At 39.9% G+C, this 14,184-nt stretch overlaps 1 protein-coding gene across 3 annotated transcripts in view; it reads right to left on the minus strand.

The window, feature by feature from the left end:
• Positions 1-4,878: 4,878 nt before the first annotated feature.
• MECOM (MDS1 and EVI1 complex locus) overlaps positions 4,879-14,184 on the minus strand; it is a gene marked incomplete at both ends in the record, with an annotated part of 334,168 nt that continues 324,862 nt past the window's right edge. For all 3 annotated transcript variants that reach the window (XM_080349318.1, XM_080349317.1, XM_080349316.1), the window contains 6 exons: positions 4,879-5,013; positions 5,959-6,145; positions 6,693-6,929; positions 9,639-9,783; positions 10,882-11,051; positions 12,789-12,866. In XM_080349318.1, coding sequence (XP_080205444.1) covers positions 4,879-5,013; positions 5,959-6,145; positions 6,693-6,929; positions 9,639-9,783; positions 10,882-11,051; positions 12,789-12,866 — 952 coding nt within the window. The remainder of the gene's footprint in view (positions 5,014-5,958; positions 6,146-6,692; positions 6,930-9,638; positions 9,784-10,881; positions 11,052-12,788; positions 12,867-14,184) is intronic.

Below are 14,184 nucleotides of genomic sequence, written 5' to 3' on the forward strand. Positions count from 1 at the left end.
CTGGATCAAAAAAAGGAGACTCTACTTCCAGCACACAGCAGCAAAGGGTTTTGTGTTCAGTCTGGTTTATGGTCATACTGAGGAGGTAACTTGTCCCAAACAAAATTTAGGCAGTATTTTTGGGGAAAAAGGCTCCAGTCTTGCAAGAAATACCATGAGTTCCAAAATGGCGGTGTGACAGTGGGGCATCTCTTCAGGGAATATTTCAGTGTTAGTCTGATTCAACTCTCCATTCTGGGAAAATAGTAAATTTTGCTGAAAATTGTTTTTTTCCAGCAAGAATTGAATCTGAGTTGAGAGAAGGAAAAAAAAATACAGTATTTTATTTTTTTACTGTTTATTTGACGTTCTTCTCTTCAGTCTCTCCCCAGATTTCATTAAGTGACTCTGAACTGGAAAGCTGATCTTTTCCTAAAGCTGGCACCATTTTCTGTATTGAAACAAAAGAAGAATTAATCAGGCTATTGGAAGCCAAGACTAGGTATACTCAAAAACCTACATAGCCTTTCAATGGGATGGGAAAGAGGATGGTTTTGGCCAGGCTGCAGAACACATTTTTCTTGTAACCGGAATCCTGGCAAGGTATGTGGTCTTTGACATGGAGAAAGGGTCTTCTGTTTGGTGCTGGATGCCTTTGTTTTGTTTAAATCATTACTGGAAGCACCTTTAAAATGAACTAGCTTTTCCATGCCACTATATGACTGACCAGCAAAACCACAAATGAGACTTAATATAGCTGGAAGGCAGCAGAGTGCAGCAAACGCATCCAGCATTTCGCAGCAATTCTCTGTATGTCTGAGCGAGAGAGACCTGACAGACATTTTTTAAAGTTCAAGACATTCATGGAGTGATGGGCCAAACTGAATTGCTGAGCAAAAATAGCCTCACAAACACTTTCATAACAACTTCCCCTCCCATTACTCTACAAATGTGGCTGTTAACTCAGTAAAACAGCAGGGCTGACAAGGGAATGGTGACTCGGACCCACAGTGGTATTGAGGATCGAGGCCAGGGTGAAATATTGATTAATCATCTTGTCATACTGCTGCTTTGTTAGATTCTGTAGATAGGAACTGAGGTGGTAATATGCAGCTCCTTTGTGTAGTAAGGCTGCTGTATCACATGGGAATGATTTGTTGACCTTGTTGACTTATGGAAAACTACTACGGTGAGGTGAACAGTAGGATGACGCTGAAATAAACTGAAGGGGTTTTTTTGAAAAAGTATTGAATATAATCGCTGTGGCAGAAAACCAGAACCATTGGTCCTCACGTAGAACTCTGTTTGCATCTGAACAAGTGCATCTGTGTGGTCCATCAAGGATGGTATGACACAAACACAAAAATTATCCCGTTTTCTTTGTTCATTTGGGGGGTGAGATGGCTAACCAAATCTGGGTTTGTTTTTCAGCTATTTTGCTGTGTGAATACCATTACCATTGAGAAAACACAATGAAAATCAAGGTCATGGTAAGGCATCTACACCAAATTGAATGACCCCTTGTGTTGTTCCCCCCTCTGCTCATTGCACCCCATATGGGCTACTTTGAGATGAAAATACAAAGCTCAAGGCTCTGAGAAGAAACCTCCACCCAGGGATTTGATGAGATGGTGTTAACCACTCCCCAATGGTCAACAGACCTGGTTATGTGCAGGTTAAACTAACCCTACAGCTCAGCTCAAGGAGTACTTTCCCTGACAGTTATATGATGGGAGTGTGCTCCCATAACCCAGAACATTAAACCCAGGAGAAACTGTCCCACCCTTTTTCCACCTCCAAAAACCCCTTTCATCTAGGGCAGGTGAGAGCAGAGCTGATAAGAACTGGCATTGCATCAAATTAAAAGGGAAAATGATCTGGAAAGTTGTTTGCAGATAAAACTTGACTTGATTAATCTATTTGTTCTCTTTATTTGGCAGAAACCTAAAACCAAGTTTCATGGTGACTTTAACTGCACTAAAAATAATAGCCTATTTATGCAATTATCTACATGTACCTGACTATTGGCTCAGGCCATTGAAAGACATACAAGAACATGTACATGGGGGAGTGTTGCTGGTTGGGTTTTTTTTGTTATGTTGGGTTTTTTTTGTTTATTTTGTATTTTTTGTCTCTTCCAGGTGTGGTTTAGGTTTCCTGCATGAAAAACCACCATCCTGTAGGTCTCAACTTATCATCAACCTGTGCATGAGGCTCAGGAGCTGTAAGTACAAACCAAAGGCAACCCATGCCTGTCCTCTCTGGGTCTGGACTCATCTCTGTCTATGCCCCCATTACAACGTGATGGTTATAAAACAAGTCAAACTGTACCTGGGCTAAAGACACGAATGACACACTTAGGGTATTTTGCAATGTAACTTGAGGATCTGCTGGGCTACAAGAGTTCTTAGTGTACTGAAACAGTCTGAGAGGTGAGGTACTTTTAACCAAACCTTCTGCAAATCATATTGCATTAATGTGCCTTTCCCACTGGGACAGCACTGCATTTAATATGCAGTTTGGTACTAATTGCCCTGGGTTACTGATTCCCAGCACTTTATTCCCTCATTGCTCGCTTATGCCAGCACATTTGCATCTGATGATAGCAATCCTTGGTCCCACTGCAAAAAAAGACCCCATAGTTTGTCACGTTCACTCTTTTGAGTCACTTAAATGGAAAGGACAGCCTTGTGCAGCACTTCTGTGCATATGGGAGAGCAGGAAAATGTGCATTTCCTGGGCCAACATTGGATTTTCCTGGACATCCCATCGCCTACTGCTCTGCAGATTGTTGAGAAGTGGTGTTTTGGACCTGATTTCAAAGAGAACACTCAAACTGAAACATTTTCTTTATTTTGTTTTTATTTTTCAGACCCTAGCAGCTCATTTCATGCGGTTGTAGGCCAATTCAGCTTCTCAGCTGTGGATTTTTATCATTTCTGTGAGTCGATATTTTGCCATTAGCCAGCCAAGCTGCTGCTTTCCCACATTGTCCTCACAAGCTGCAGGTGAGACCATCACCAGCTCAAGGCTCCATAACAACATTTGAAGGTGACCTTGCACCACTTCCTCCTGTCAAATGAATGCAATATTTCTCTTTTCCAAAGTAGTGTTCTGAAGCTTAAAGGACTGATATAAAACCCTCCAATGGTGAAGTGAGAGACACTGGATTGGGTCCTAAATTGCACAATCAAGTCCAAGATGTTTTGCGGTGCCCCATCACCTGGTTACCCACGTCCTCATGGTCTTTGCTTCCCAAAATGAACCATTCTTGCCCTGACCCAGACAAAACCAAGACAATAAGGAAAAAGATCCCTTCAGTTTTGTAGTCCTTTATTTTTTTTTTTTAAGTTGATCCTCCCATAGTAATGTACTGAAATGCGTAACAGTTACATTGTACAAAGCATTTAAAGAAAGTACCTCAACTTGCCGATTATTCCAAAATGAGATTATAAACAAAAGGAAAAATAAATCTGGTCCCTCACTAAAGGCCAAAAAAAAAAAAAAAAAACAACCCAAAATAACTGAATACCTTCCTTTATTTATTTATTTTTTTTAAACATAAATTTGGAACACTTCATCTTACAAATAGGATTAACATGAACAGAACATCACACAAGCTCGCAGACAACCAGCATAAAATATTGGGTACAGGTTTTTTTTTTAATCAGAAGAATCATGCTTTCATGAGGAAATTATATCTGTTTATACAATTGAATCAATTTACTGTATTACAAAAAAAAAACCAAAAAAAACCAAAAAAAACCAACCTAAGTCGCATCTATTAGTTATTTAGTTCATTAAAAGGCAACAATAAAATAAAAGAGGAATGTAAGAAATTTTCAAACACTGTTTTGCACTCCCATATACACAGATCAGTTCACCTCACTCTTTTTTGGAAGTACATGGGTGCCTGACATCAGAATGCAGTGGGGGACTGGAGCAGTGCTGTTTGTTACAGGAACAGTGCTATTTGAATCAACAAACAATTGTTTGCCAACAAATAAATACATGGTACACACAACACAAAGAAGAAATTAGAGGGTCAGGGGGAAAGGAAACAATACAACAAAATAGTGACATGATTGTCAAAAATTAAAAATCTCCTTACAACGATTTGAACTAGTGGTGCTGTCGATGAATGCGGTGCTTTCACGGAATTATCTGGATGATTTAGCTTCTTGGAGTAGTGAACATTCATAGTTTACAATATACACAAGCCTCTTATGTATTGTTTCTCAGAGTTCTTTTTTTGTCTTTTTTTTTTCTCTTATTTTTTTTTTTTTTCCTTTTTCTTTTTTCTTTTTGAGAAGGCAAAAGAATTACGGAGAAAACAAAATATTCCCTGCTACTTCTTTCTACATTTACGATGGATAGTGTGCATTTGATAGAACTATTATCTTTCTTTGAAGGGCTAAAATGCATAAAGCTTTAATGAAGAGATTTGTACATAAAAGCAACTGTTCCCAATCCTGTGTCAAACTATCTTATACAAAAAGAAAATCAATTCAGCTCCTAATTTAAAGGAGTGCCCATGTGTGTAGCAATGCAGTCTTAACCCTTTTGCCCCTGCCCCTCAAAGCCGGGTGAACTGGAAGACACTTTTTCCCGGCCCCAGTTTACATGATCCACTGAAATGCATTTATTTATTGTATGTTTTTTTAAGTCGCATTGATCCTCCAGAAGTCAGCAGCTGCCTTTGCTGTGCAAAACAAAATCTTGAGAATAAATAGTTTCTTTCTTTTTAAAATTATTCAGTTTAAGGTCACCGGACTTTAGATGAGTGACCCTGCAGATTTATAAGGCATTCTGCTCAGCAGTCTTTTAAATAGTCATATATGAAAGAGCCATGCTACTGGTTTTTGGACTTGGTCCCATTCTCGGTAAGACTTCACAATGTCATACGTGACTGATGGATTGAATGGCGCTGGATTCTGCCGCGGCTCTTGCCATACTGTGCCACATATTGGGAGAGTTGTGGGATGAGGAATGAAGGGAGTCCTTGTCGGAGAGAGAGAGCATCATCGCATACGCCTGGATGGGGAGAGAAGAAGGACAGGGAGGTCACGATCCTGCGGTGCGGATCTGAGCTTGGACCCGTGCCACTGCTGCATGGCTGGGGCATCGTTTAGGCTACAACCACTATTCTCAACTTCTTTAAAAAAATATATCAAAACACATTAGGTAAAAACCACTGTCAACCTTTTCACTGGCACTTTTGACTCACTAATAGTAATAATAATTTCTGCTTTCATCTGGCTTCACACAGCTCTGAGAAACCTTTGATAGTAGACAAGGGCCCAGAGTCTCCTTTGCCTTCAGATTTTTGGCACAGGAGGCTCTTTTTTTTTTCAAGAGCCTGAGGAATTATCCCTTTGGCTGGTACTCTATTTCACCAAATACCACAGTCTCCTTCGTTGACCTTTTCTATAGGCACATTCTACAGTTTTTAAAAATAGAATCTTTTAAAGGGCTAAAAAGCTCCATTTTAACTAATGTGGGGTGGTTTTTTTTAAATAATCAAGAAATAGCGTTAGCATATCAGTCTAACTATTGCTGGTTTAAAACCATGCTGGGGACCTCAAGGTGGTAACATACAACAGACTTCAAAAGTCAAAGCAGCCAGAAGATCGAGTCACATCCCTACAAGGCTGCACCTAAACCCCACAGCATAAGTGTGACTGTGCCGGCTGTCTGAAAGGAGAGTTCGACTACTTCTTATTGTGGCATTTCTGAGAGTGGCGGACTGGAACAAAACTAGCAAAAAAAGTAAGAAAATCCTCTGTTATCAGGGGCCAAAGCACCTACTGTGTCTCCTGGGTACAGCAGGAGCACAGGTGGAGCTTGAGGCAGGCTGAGGTTTGTGGATGTGGAGCTCAGCCCTGTCTGATGAAGCTGAAATGACCTTGCCTGCCACACACTAACACTTTAATCCTTTGCATATTTGGTGACAATATTTTAACTGAGTTAAGCTTTTACCTGGGATTTGGATTTCCTGTACAACGGTTGTTTTAGGTCCTCTGGCAGCTGGGAAGTATTGAAAGCTGCCAATTCAGCTTCACTATATTGATTTTCTTCCATTTTCCTCATTTTGAGGCTGTCTGTGAAGTGCCTTATGTGGTCCAAAGCCGAAAGTCCAGTCTTATTATACTCTTCCTCTTTATACCTACAAAAACACCATAGAGGTTTTCAATGTTAATTAAACAATCTTCTCTGCGTTCCCTCATCCTTCTAGATTAACATATCTGAGCGATTTCTGCTTTTTATACTTATAAACCACCTTGTCCTGTGGAACAATGATCCTGAAATAAAAGAAATACCCCTTTTCTAAAGAAGAGAGGGTGGACAATGGGAGCAGGGGGTGGTCACCTCGCTCCTGGTGTCTCCACAGCCTTTCACAAGACCATTATGGGAGCTCCAGGTCAGTTTAAAGAGCAGATAACGTCTCTCCCAGGAACATTTTCTGTCTCACCCAGAACCCGACAATAACTCCCCAAGCACAGTTATTTTTCCTCTTAAGGGCTATAGATTGCACCAAGAGACAGAAAACAGAGCTGGTATTGACCCAAACACAGACCTATGTTGCTATCGTAACTGGGAAGCTGGCTACTTCGGACCAGTTCCCACAGCACACAGTTTGGTGTTGGCACTCTTGGATGGTTTATTGTTTTTATTTCACGTATTGGGTGCACCAATACTCGGAAGGAACCAACCTGTCAGGGGAAGCTTTGCAGTTCATGTCCAAAGTACTCGTTTCCTCATAATCCTCCTCCGGGGTCCCCTCGTGCATGTCGCTTGTAACAGGCTCTTTGACTGCTTTCCCTGCAATTTCGTTCTCTTCATCTTCTTCATCCATCATGACTTCATCTTCTGCCTCTTCATCATCCAGCAAATCTGAGTTCTGGCTGGCTACCATGGCTTTTTCATCCTTAAAGTGGCTGCCATTCATTCTGAAAGTACCAAAACAAACCCAAGCAATCATCACAACTCAGTCAGGAAAGCTCCTCATCAGCAGACTGTCAGAGGCAGATCTGGAAAGGATCTGTCCCAGTAGAATCAAATCATTTCTGTGTTGTGTATCTTGTTTAGCTTCAGATGTTTAGGCAGTATTGGACAAAATTCCACTCAAAAATCAGTGGGATGTTACAGTGCCATCAGCATGGGATTTTCCTGTTATCCTGGAAGCCTAAAACTACCGTTCAAGCAGAGTTATGTTCAGATATCCGTTCCAAATTTTCTCACGCATTATTTCATCTCATGTTTCCAATCATATACATATTCTGGGCAAAACAACTCATTGACTTTTAACAGAAGGAGCCAAGAAACTCCGAAAATCAGATCCAGCATTTTCAAAAATGACATCCAATACTGCACTCATAGTTTTAAAGTCAAAATTACATGTATAATTAATTTTGCACACTACCACTCATTTGGAAGCCATACTACTTCACTGAATGTATGGATTACACACATGGGAACCTAAGGGATTTCAGCTGAAGACCTGAAGAGTGGTCTTCAATATCGCCTCCACGCTGTACTACATTATTGACCTTTCTGAAGGGTAAGAAGTAATGAAAACAAAGGTCATATAGCATTTTAAGTGTATTTGTTCTTATTAAATGAGTAATTATAGCAATATACCCATGGAAAACCAGTTGGACTACCTGCTGTTCTTACATTCTCTTTTACTTTCAATTACTTCCCTTAACTACTTCCTATAGGATTCTATCAAGGACATAATACCCACACTCAAGTAGGTGCTCATTTGCTAACGGCCCCAACCCTGTAGGATTCTGAGCATCCGCAGATGAGTCGTGTCCTTCACATTAAATGAGTTATAAGAAACTCAGCACCACTGTCATGTCAACAAATGCACGACCAGAGGTACTGGTGGTGTGGAAAGGCCGCACTTGCTGGACCCACAAAAATTCATGCTAGCAGCGTATCTGCTCCGCTGTGTTACGTAGTACGGAGGCCTTGATTCATCTATTGTTCTCATTGTGCAAAAGGTCCTTACTCTTCCAGGAATACAGTTATAAAAATGGAAACTTTATTGTCTGCCCGCAGTTTGCTTTAGACGCTGCGTGCTTCAAATTGTGTGGGACAATATGGAATAAACCAAAAGTTTGAGCAAGATAAGGATGAGCCCTAGCAGCGCATTTGGTATTTAGTGCTGGGCTTGTTGTTGTGATGGATATATGTTCTTATGGAGCGTACACAAGTGAAAGCTAGTTACTTACACAATAGCATCATTTTCCTAAGCATAATCATTTCATCTCTTTTCTGGGCAAATTTTAGCTGATTGTCACGAGTTTAGTATTGTGCTAAAAAAAAAAAAGCTATAGGGAATGGTCTGTTTATATCACAATATCAAAAAATCTGAAGCTGTGCAGAGTCAGGAGAGCTGAAGCAGCCACCCCCCTCTAAGATAATCAGAGCAATATCTCTTTATAATCTTTTATTTAAATAGGCAGAAATAAGAAATTGTGGAGCACTGTTTGGGCTGCCAACTTGCTTGTTATGCTCAATTGAGGCTGCTAGAAATGAAAAGGAGATGGACTACAACCAAAGTAACAAAAGCCATGTGATTAAGAAAACAGATTCTCTAATTATGCTTTCAAATGCAGCAATTTGCCAGGGATAAAATATCCATCAAGAGCAGTCTGAAGTGCCAAATTTAGAAAGGAAACACTGCAGAACCCAGCAACCTTTTCACTTTGCTGACTTCCTGTCGGAGGACATGTTGAGACCAGATGTGCAAACTGAAAATCCCAAGCCCTCATTGCCAATCAAGATGGAATGAAATTTGAATATGCATGTAATCACTTAATCCAATACTTTTGTGGAAATTGTGTTATGTCCACCATTTTCATCCTTTCACAAAGGCATCTGGAAATTGAGGAGACAATGAAGTTTGTCACCAACCATAAGAAATTTTTGATGCTGGTCATATAATGCCAAATCAAAACCACAAATAATGCATAGCCAGTCTCAAATATATATAGTTGATATGCATATCCATGCTACAGCCTTTTCTGCTTAGCTGTATTTTTATTAGCTGAGAATATTTAGAAGTGGTTTCTCTTCTGTTAGTTCAGAAGAATTGAAACACTCATATACTCAATAAATCTTGGTAGGAAAAAGATGCAAGAGCGCTGTGGGCTACCAACACCTGCCCGCTGCCTCATGGACTTTTTGCTAGTCAGCATCTTTCTTGGGACTGAGTTACTTACGGTGAAGGTCTTTCAGTTAAAATCTTTAATTTGATCCATGAATTTAGCTTAGACTACTTTATTAATGACACATTTCAATTGCATTTAAATCTTAAGGCTCTCTACATTTAGCCACAAAATGTAGAATTCACCTGTTCTGCTGAGAATGTAAAATGAGGGAATTTTTCAACAGATTTAAATCAACGATGGAAACTTGAAACTAAGAGCTCTTGATACAAGGAGAAATGTGTTCATACATGGACTTTCTGTCCAGTGGCTGCCACTGGGAATACGCTCATGCAAAATAGGAAGGGAACCAACACATTTCCTTTCATAAGACAGTGAAAGCTGAGGCAACCAGGTTGCTAAAATAACTCATCAAAAGTGAAAAATCAGGTTTAATCTGCAAGAGTGGCACCTTTTGAAGGCAGATCAGTCACAACTCACCTCTCCTCTGAGTTTCGGGGGGACTGATTGTTGTGGTTGCTGTTTCCAATAAAATTCCTAATTTCTGTGAAGTAAGAGTCTTCCTTGTCATCTAGGATTGCCCCTGTGCTTTCCAGTTCTGAGTGAGGTGAAGATGTTGCAGTACCTTAAAGCAAAATAGAGTACTTTAGTCATTGCTCCTTTACGTTTTCAACACGTAACTTTTTAAGTCAAATTGAAACTGAAACAATGGTTAAAATGGGTGAGACCCAGAAAAGTCGATATATAGAACCATCAACTTTTGGCCATAAAACCAGTAATGAGAAAGGAAGTCTTATCCACAGGCAAAGGCAGTTTCAAGCCAAAATGGCTGCTTGCATGCTGGGTGCTATTTCCATGGTTTATCATTACTTTTGCCAAATATCTACTTCGGCATCTCCCTCCTGTTCCCTTGCGACTTCAAGACTGTCAATCAATAACTGTGTTAGACCAATGGCTAAACTGAGCAAACGGAGCTTCATTTTAGCTAATAATTATGCAGATTTGCTTAAATACAGAGCAGTCATTGACGTAATCACCCAGGTTCATTAGCAGTGAGAGACCAGTGACAGACAACTATCTCTGAGCATCAGGGAAAAGATATTCACTGCATGTACCTGGTTATTTCCAGTGGAGCAAAAAGTAGACTGAAAGCACTGCAGGCAGAGTTTTCATTAAACCCTGCAGATAGCTAAACCAGACCAATGATACCCACTATCTGCCACTGCTTTGCTGCCACTGGGTGGTGACCGATTTGCTTTAGGGCTTGGGAGGCACCATTACCTCCATCATCGCTAATGCTTTTCAGCTCCTAACAGTGGGAATATTTTACAAGGTGCCAAAAAAATCTTTTAGAATACCCTCTAAGACTCTACATTTAGGACTCCTATTGAGAACCAAGTGACTGCGGCGATGGGATTAAACCAATTTTCTCAGTCTGTTCTCAAAATGCTATGGCTGGCTTAATTAAAACCAAAAGAAAAGACATCATCCAGTGGTATGAAGTTATACAAGGGTAGAGTTTGTGCTGGGATTTTCAAAGCACTTTAAATGTCAGCAGAGCTTAGGCACTTACATATTTTCCAAAAACCCACTCATTGGAGCAGGCAGCACAGAGCAACGTGTGCCTATTGACACTCTGGAGCATTGAAAGGGAACGTGCTGTCCCTGTGTCTGAACACTGGCGGTATGTAGGACACACTGGGGAGGGAAAAAGCATACATACCAGACATATTCCCGTTCTCGTGCTTTTTTAGATGTCTGTCAAGATTGGTTTGTTGACCAAAACACCTGTCACACAAGTGACACTTGAATGGCTTCTCTTTATTGTGGATGTTACGCACATGTCTCTGCAGGTTAGAAGATATGCTAAAGGATCTGTCGCAGTATTTGCATCTAAAAAAAAATAAAAGTGGATAGAAAAGGGTTTGTTAATAGCTGGAAATGTAAGATTTGTCCTAAGAGACATGAAGAACCTTCTGGGTTCAGTCTCAGTACCCAACCGCAGTTCTTTGGTCCCTATTGAAGCACAACCTTCCCTGAAACAAAGACGAGTTTTTGCCTGCATAAGTGGAGAGCTGTGCTCTTGGAATGGAGTTGTCACTTCTACGGTGGGTTATTTAGCTGTAATTCACATAAGGATTTATATTTAAAATACTGCCTTTAGGAGTAAGCATAATATGTCAGAGTTAATGACATCAAATTAGCTAGGGTAATTGATTCCCATGTTTTTAAAATTGTTGCATGCAAAGTTGGGAAGTTTGAAAACAGTAGAGCAATAACTCTATTGTTTCATGTGCTGCCAATACAATACAATTAAACACTTCTGGAAAAAAAAACATGAAACAGATTTCTTCTAATGCTCAAATAAGGTAAAAAGGGGCTATTTCTTTTCCTATTCTAAACTATGCTGTGCGATTAAATCTTTTCTTGAGGAATTAGCTTGCTTGATTGCTAATCCCAGAGGAAATTTGGTTATCTTGCAAAAACCAGCAATAAACAATCCGAACCTTTAATACCGTGCCAATGTGAGTAGTTTAGTCTATCACTCTGGTACCAGAGGCATCAATTTTCATACTCTGTAGCGATTTGGAGTCCCTAAAGCCTTTACTGTATTGCTCTTTAAGCCATTACTAAGTCATAGTATAACTATTCCAAATTCTCTGTCTGGCATCTGGCCAACAGTCTTCACCACTTTAGTTTTTCAATCTTTTACTTCTCCCCTGCTTCTCTTACGCTTGTCAATGATGTCAATTTTTTGTTTAGTGCTGAAATCGTCCATTTTGCTACTAATTGCTTGTGGCTTTTATGTAGTGCACAGGTATAACATGCATCAAGACCTTCCTTCAATAAAACTAGATGTGAATCTTATTTCCTAAAGAGACTAAAGGCAAAAAAACAAATATTGTTTCTTCACAAACAATGAGCTTACTCTGCTCTTTACAGCTCATAAAATGCTGAAATCAGTGCATTCGTTTTACTGGAACATGAACTGGCTTCTTTCCAGTTGATTTAAATTAGTCCTTCATTTTCAATAAGGTGAAGCTTCTGTACACGTTTCTGCATGAGACTGTCCTGGATACAATTTCACATATGTATTCTTATCAACAAGAGAGTACACCCACACGGGTTTTGGTTAAACAGACTTCAGAAAAAATCCAGATTAGGCAGAAAACAAATAAATACACTAATGCCTTTGCAACTAGAACCTTTCAGAAATCAGATGATCGACCAAGACACCCAATTTTAGGCTGCAAATAACACCGCAGAGATCTTACAACAAAATATTTTGCAAGGGAAAATATGACCATAAGCCCTATTGAAAATCACTTCAACCAAGCTGGTTCAGAAGTGCCAGCTGCCCCACGAGGCAAAGGCAGGACTTGTGGATGGCGCCTGGGCGGCCGCCGAAACCAAAAGAATTTCACTGACGAGAACCAAAATCTTCCCCCATGTCCACAGCTCCGATGCTGAATATCAGCATCAAATGCAAAAAGCCCTGTTTGAGACCAAAAAGCAATGGTGGGTCATCAGTGCTAAGAAGAGCTGGCTCAACAGGGCTGTGAACACTTTATTCCCTTGATTTATTCACTTGACCATAGCACATAGAGGGGTAAAAAAGGGTTGTGGTACCTATAGGGCTGCTCTCCAGTGTGCGTCCTCAAGTGACGTGTTAGGTTTGCAGATCTCGGGAAAATCTTGCCGCAGTATCTGTGGTAAGAAAAGGTTTGATAAGACAATGGCTGCATCCCAATTCGAGCTGCAATGGATGCATTGTCCAAATGGAACCATTAATATATGGTACTATTGGCAGTGCTTTAGCGTAACAACATTTCAATAAAAGCATTCAGCAAATATAAATGTCTGACACACACACACACACACGTGCAAGGATGGGACTGGAATTGTTGGCACCAACGAGATTTTCCTGTGCATAAGCAAGGGAGATATGAAAACAGACCAAATTTAAAGATCACCCGAAATTTCTAAGCTTTCTATGTGATTATCTGCCACATTCAGATTTGGAATGAAGGTAATCTGTTATTAAAGCCTTGGATTTCTGCCTCCATGTAAACAAATTTCAAACCTTTCAACCAATTCTACGTGTCAGCAAACGTGACATCATTCTGTGCATTGAATAGGATCAGAGCAGACAAGACTCAAAGACCTAATCCATCAAGGTATGTTTCTATAACAACATGTCTTGAAAGAAAGTGACATGTTTTCAAAAAGATCAGATAAACCGATGTGCCAGCATCAAGCACCTGTGCATTCTGGAGACGATATAGAGAGCTAAATAATTCAATTTGAAAGCCATTCTCCGAACTCAGTAATGTGTCACAGGAACAATAATGGCAAAAAAATAATAATATCATGAGCCTTCCCCCCTCCTTTAAGTAACATATTAATATTCGGTTTATAATTGACCCAGTTCTATTAATGACATTCAGCCCATTTTTGCATGGAGACAGAGCACACACTGAGCTCCCTTAAGTGAATGAGGGTGCTGGTTGCTCCATGTGATGACTTTGAAGATTTCAGCCCTTCACTTTTAACATCCCATTTATTTTTTCACAACGTGATGCATAAGCCTTCAAACTACCCACACAGCTAATTCTACTCTCCTCGACAAAGCTCCCATTCATTTTGGTTGCACGTCCAATGACTATCTTCATTGTATTTTATTTTTAAGTCTGTATATGTAAGTCCTAATGAGTCATGTATTTTATCACTGATACCTTTGGATATTAAAACCAGAAGCCTGAGAAAAAACACATCTGTAGTTTATGATCAAAAAAATCAATACTGAAAGCACACTTGTGCATATGAAAGTAAAGGGAAAATCTGGAAAAAAAGAATTGTTTATAGAACACTTTCCACCTCATTTATCAAACCGGTATGATACAAGGCAAAGTCTTTGTTTAATAAGACCAGTAATTTCATAAACAAGAACCCCAAAGTGAAATGCTTTCACTGTTCCATTGGGCTCAATGAAGACCCACCATGGTTCCCACCAACCCTCCAAGCT

The sequence above is a fragment of the Nesoenas mayeri genome (genome assembly GCF_963082525.1).
Source record: "Nesoenas mayeri genome assembly, chromosome: 9".
NCBI classification, from domain to species: Eukaryota; Metazoa; Chordata; class Aves; order Columbiformes; family Columbidae; genus Nesoenas; species Nesoenas mayeri.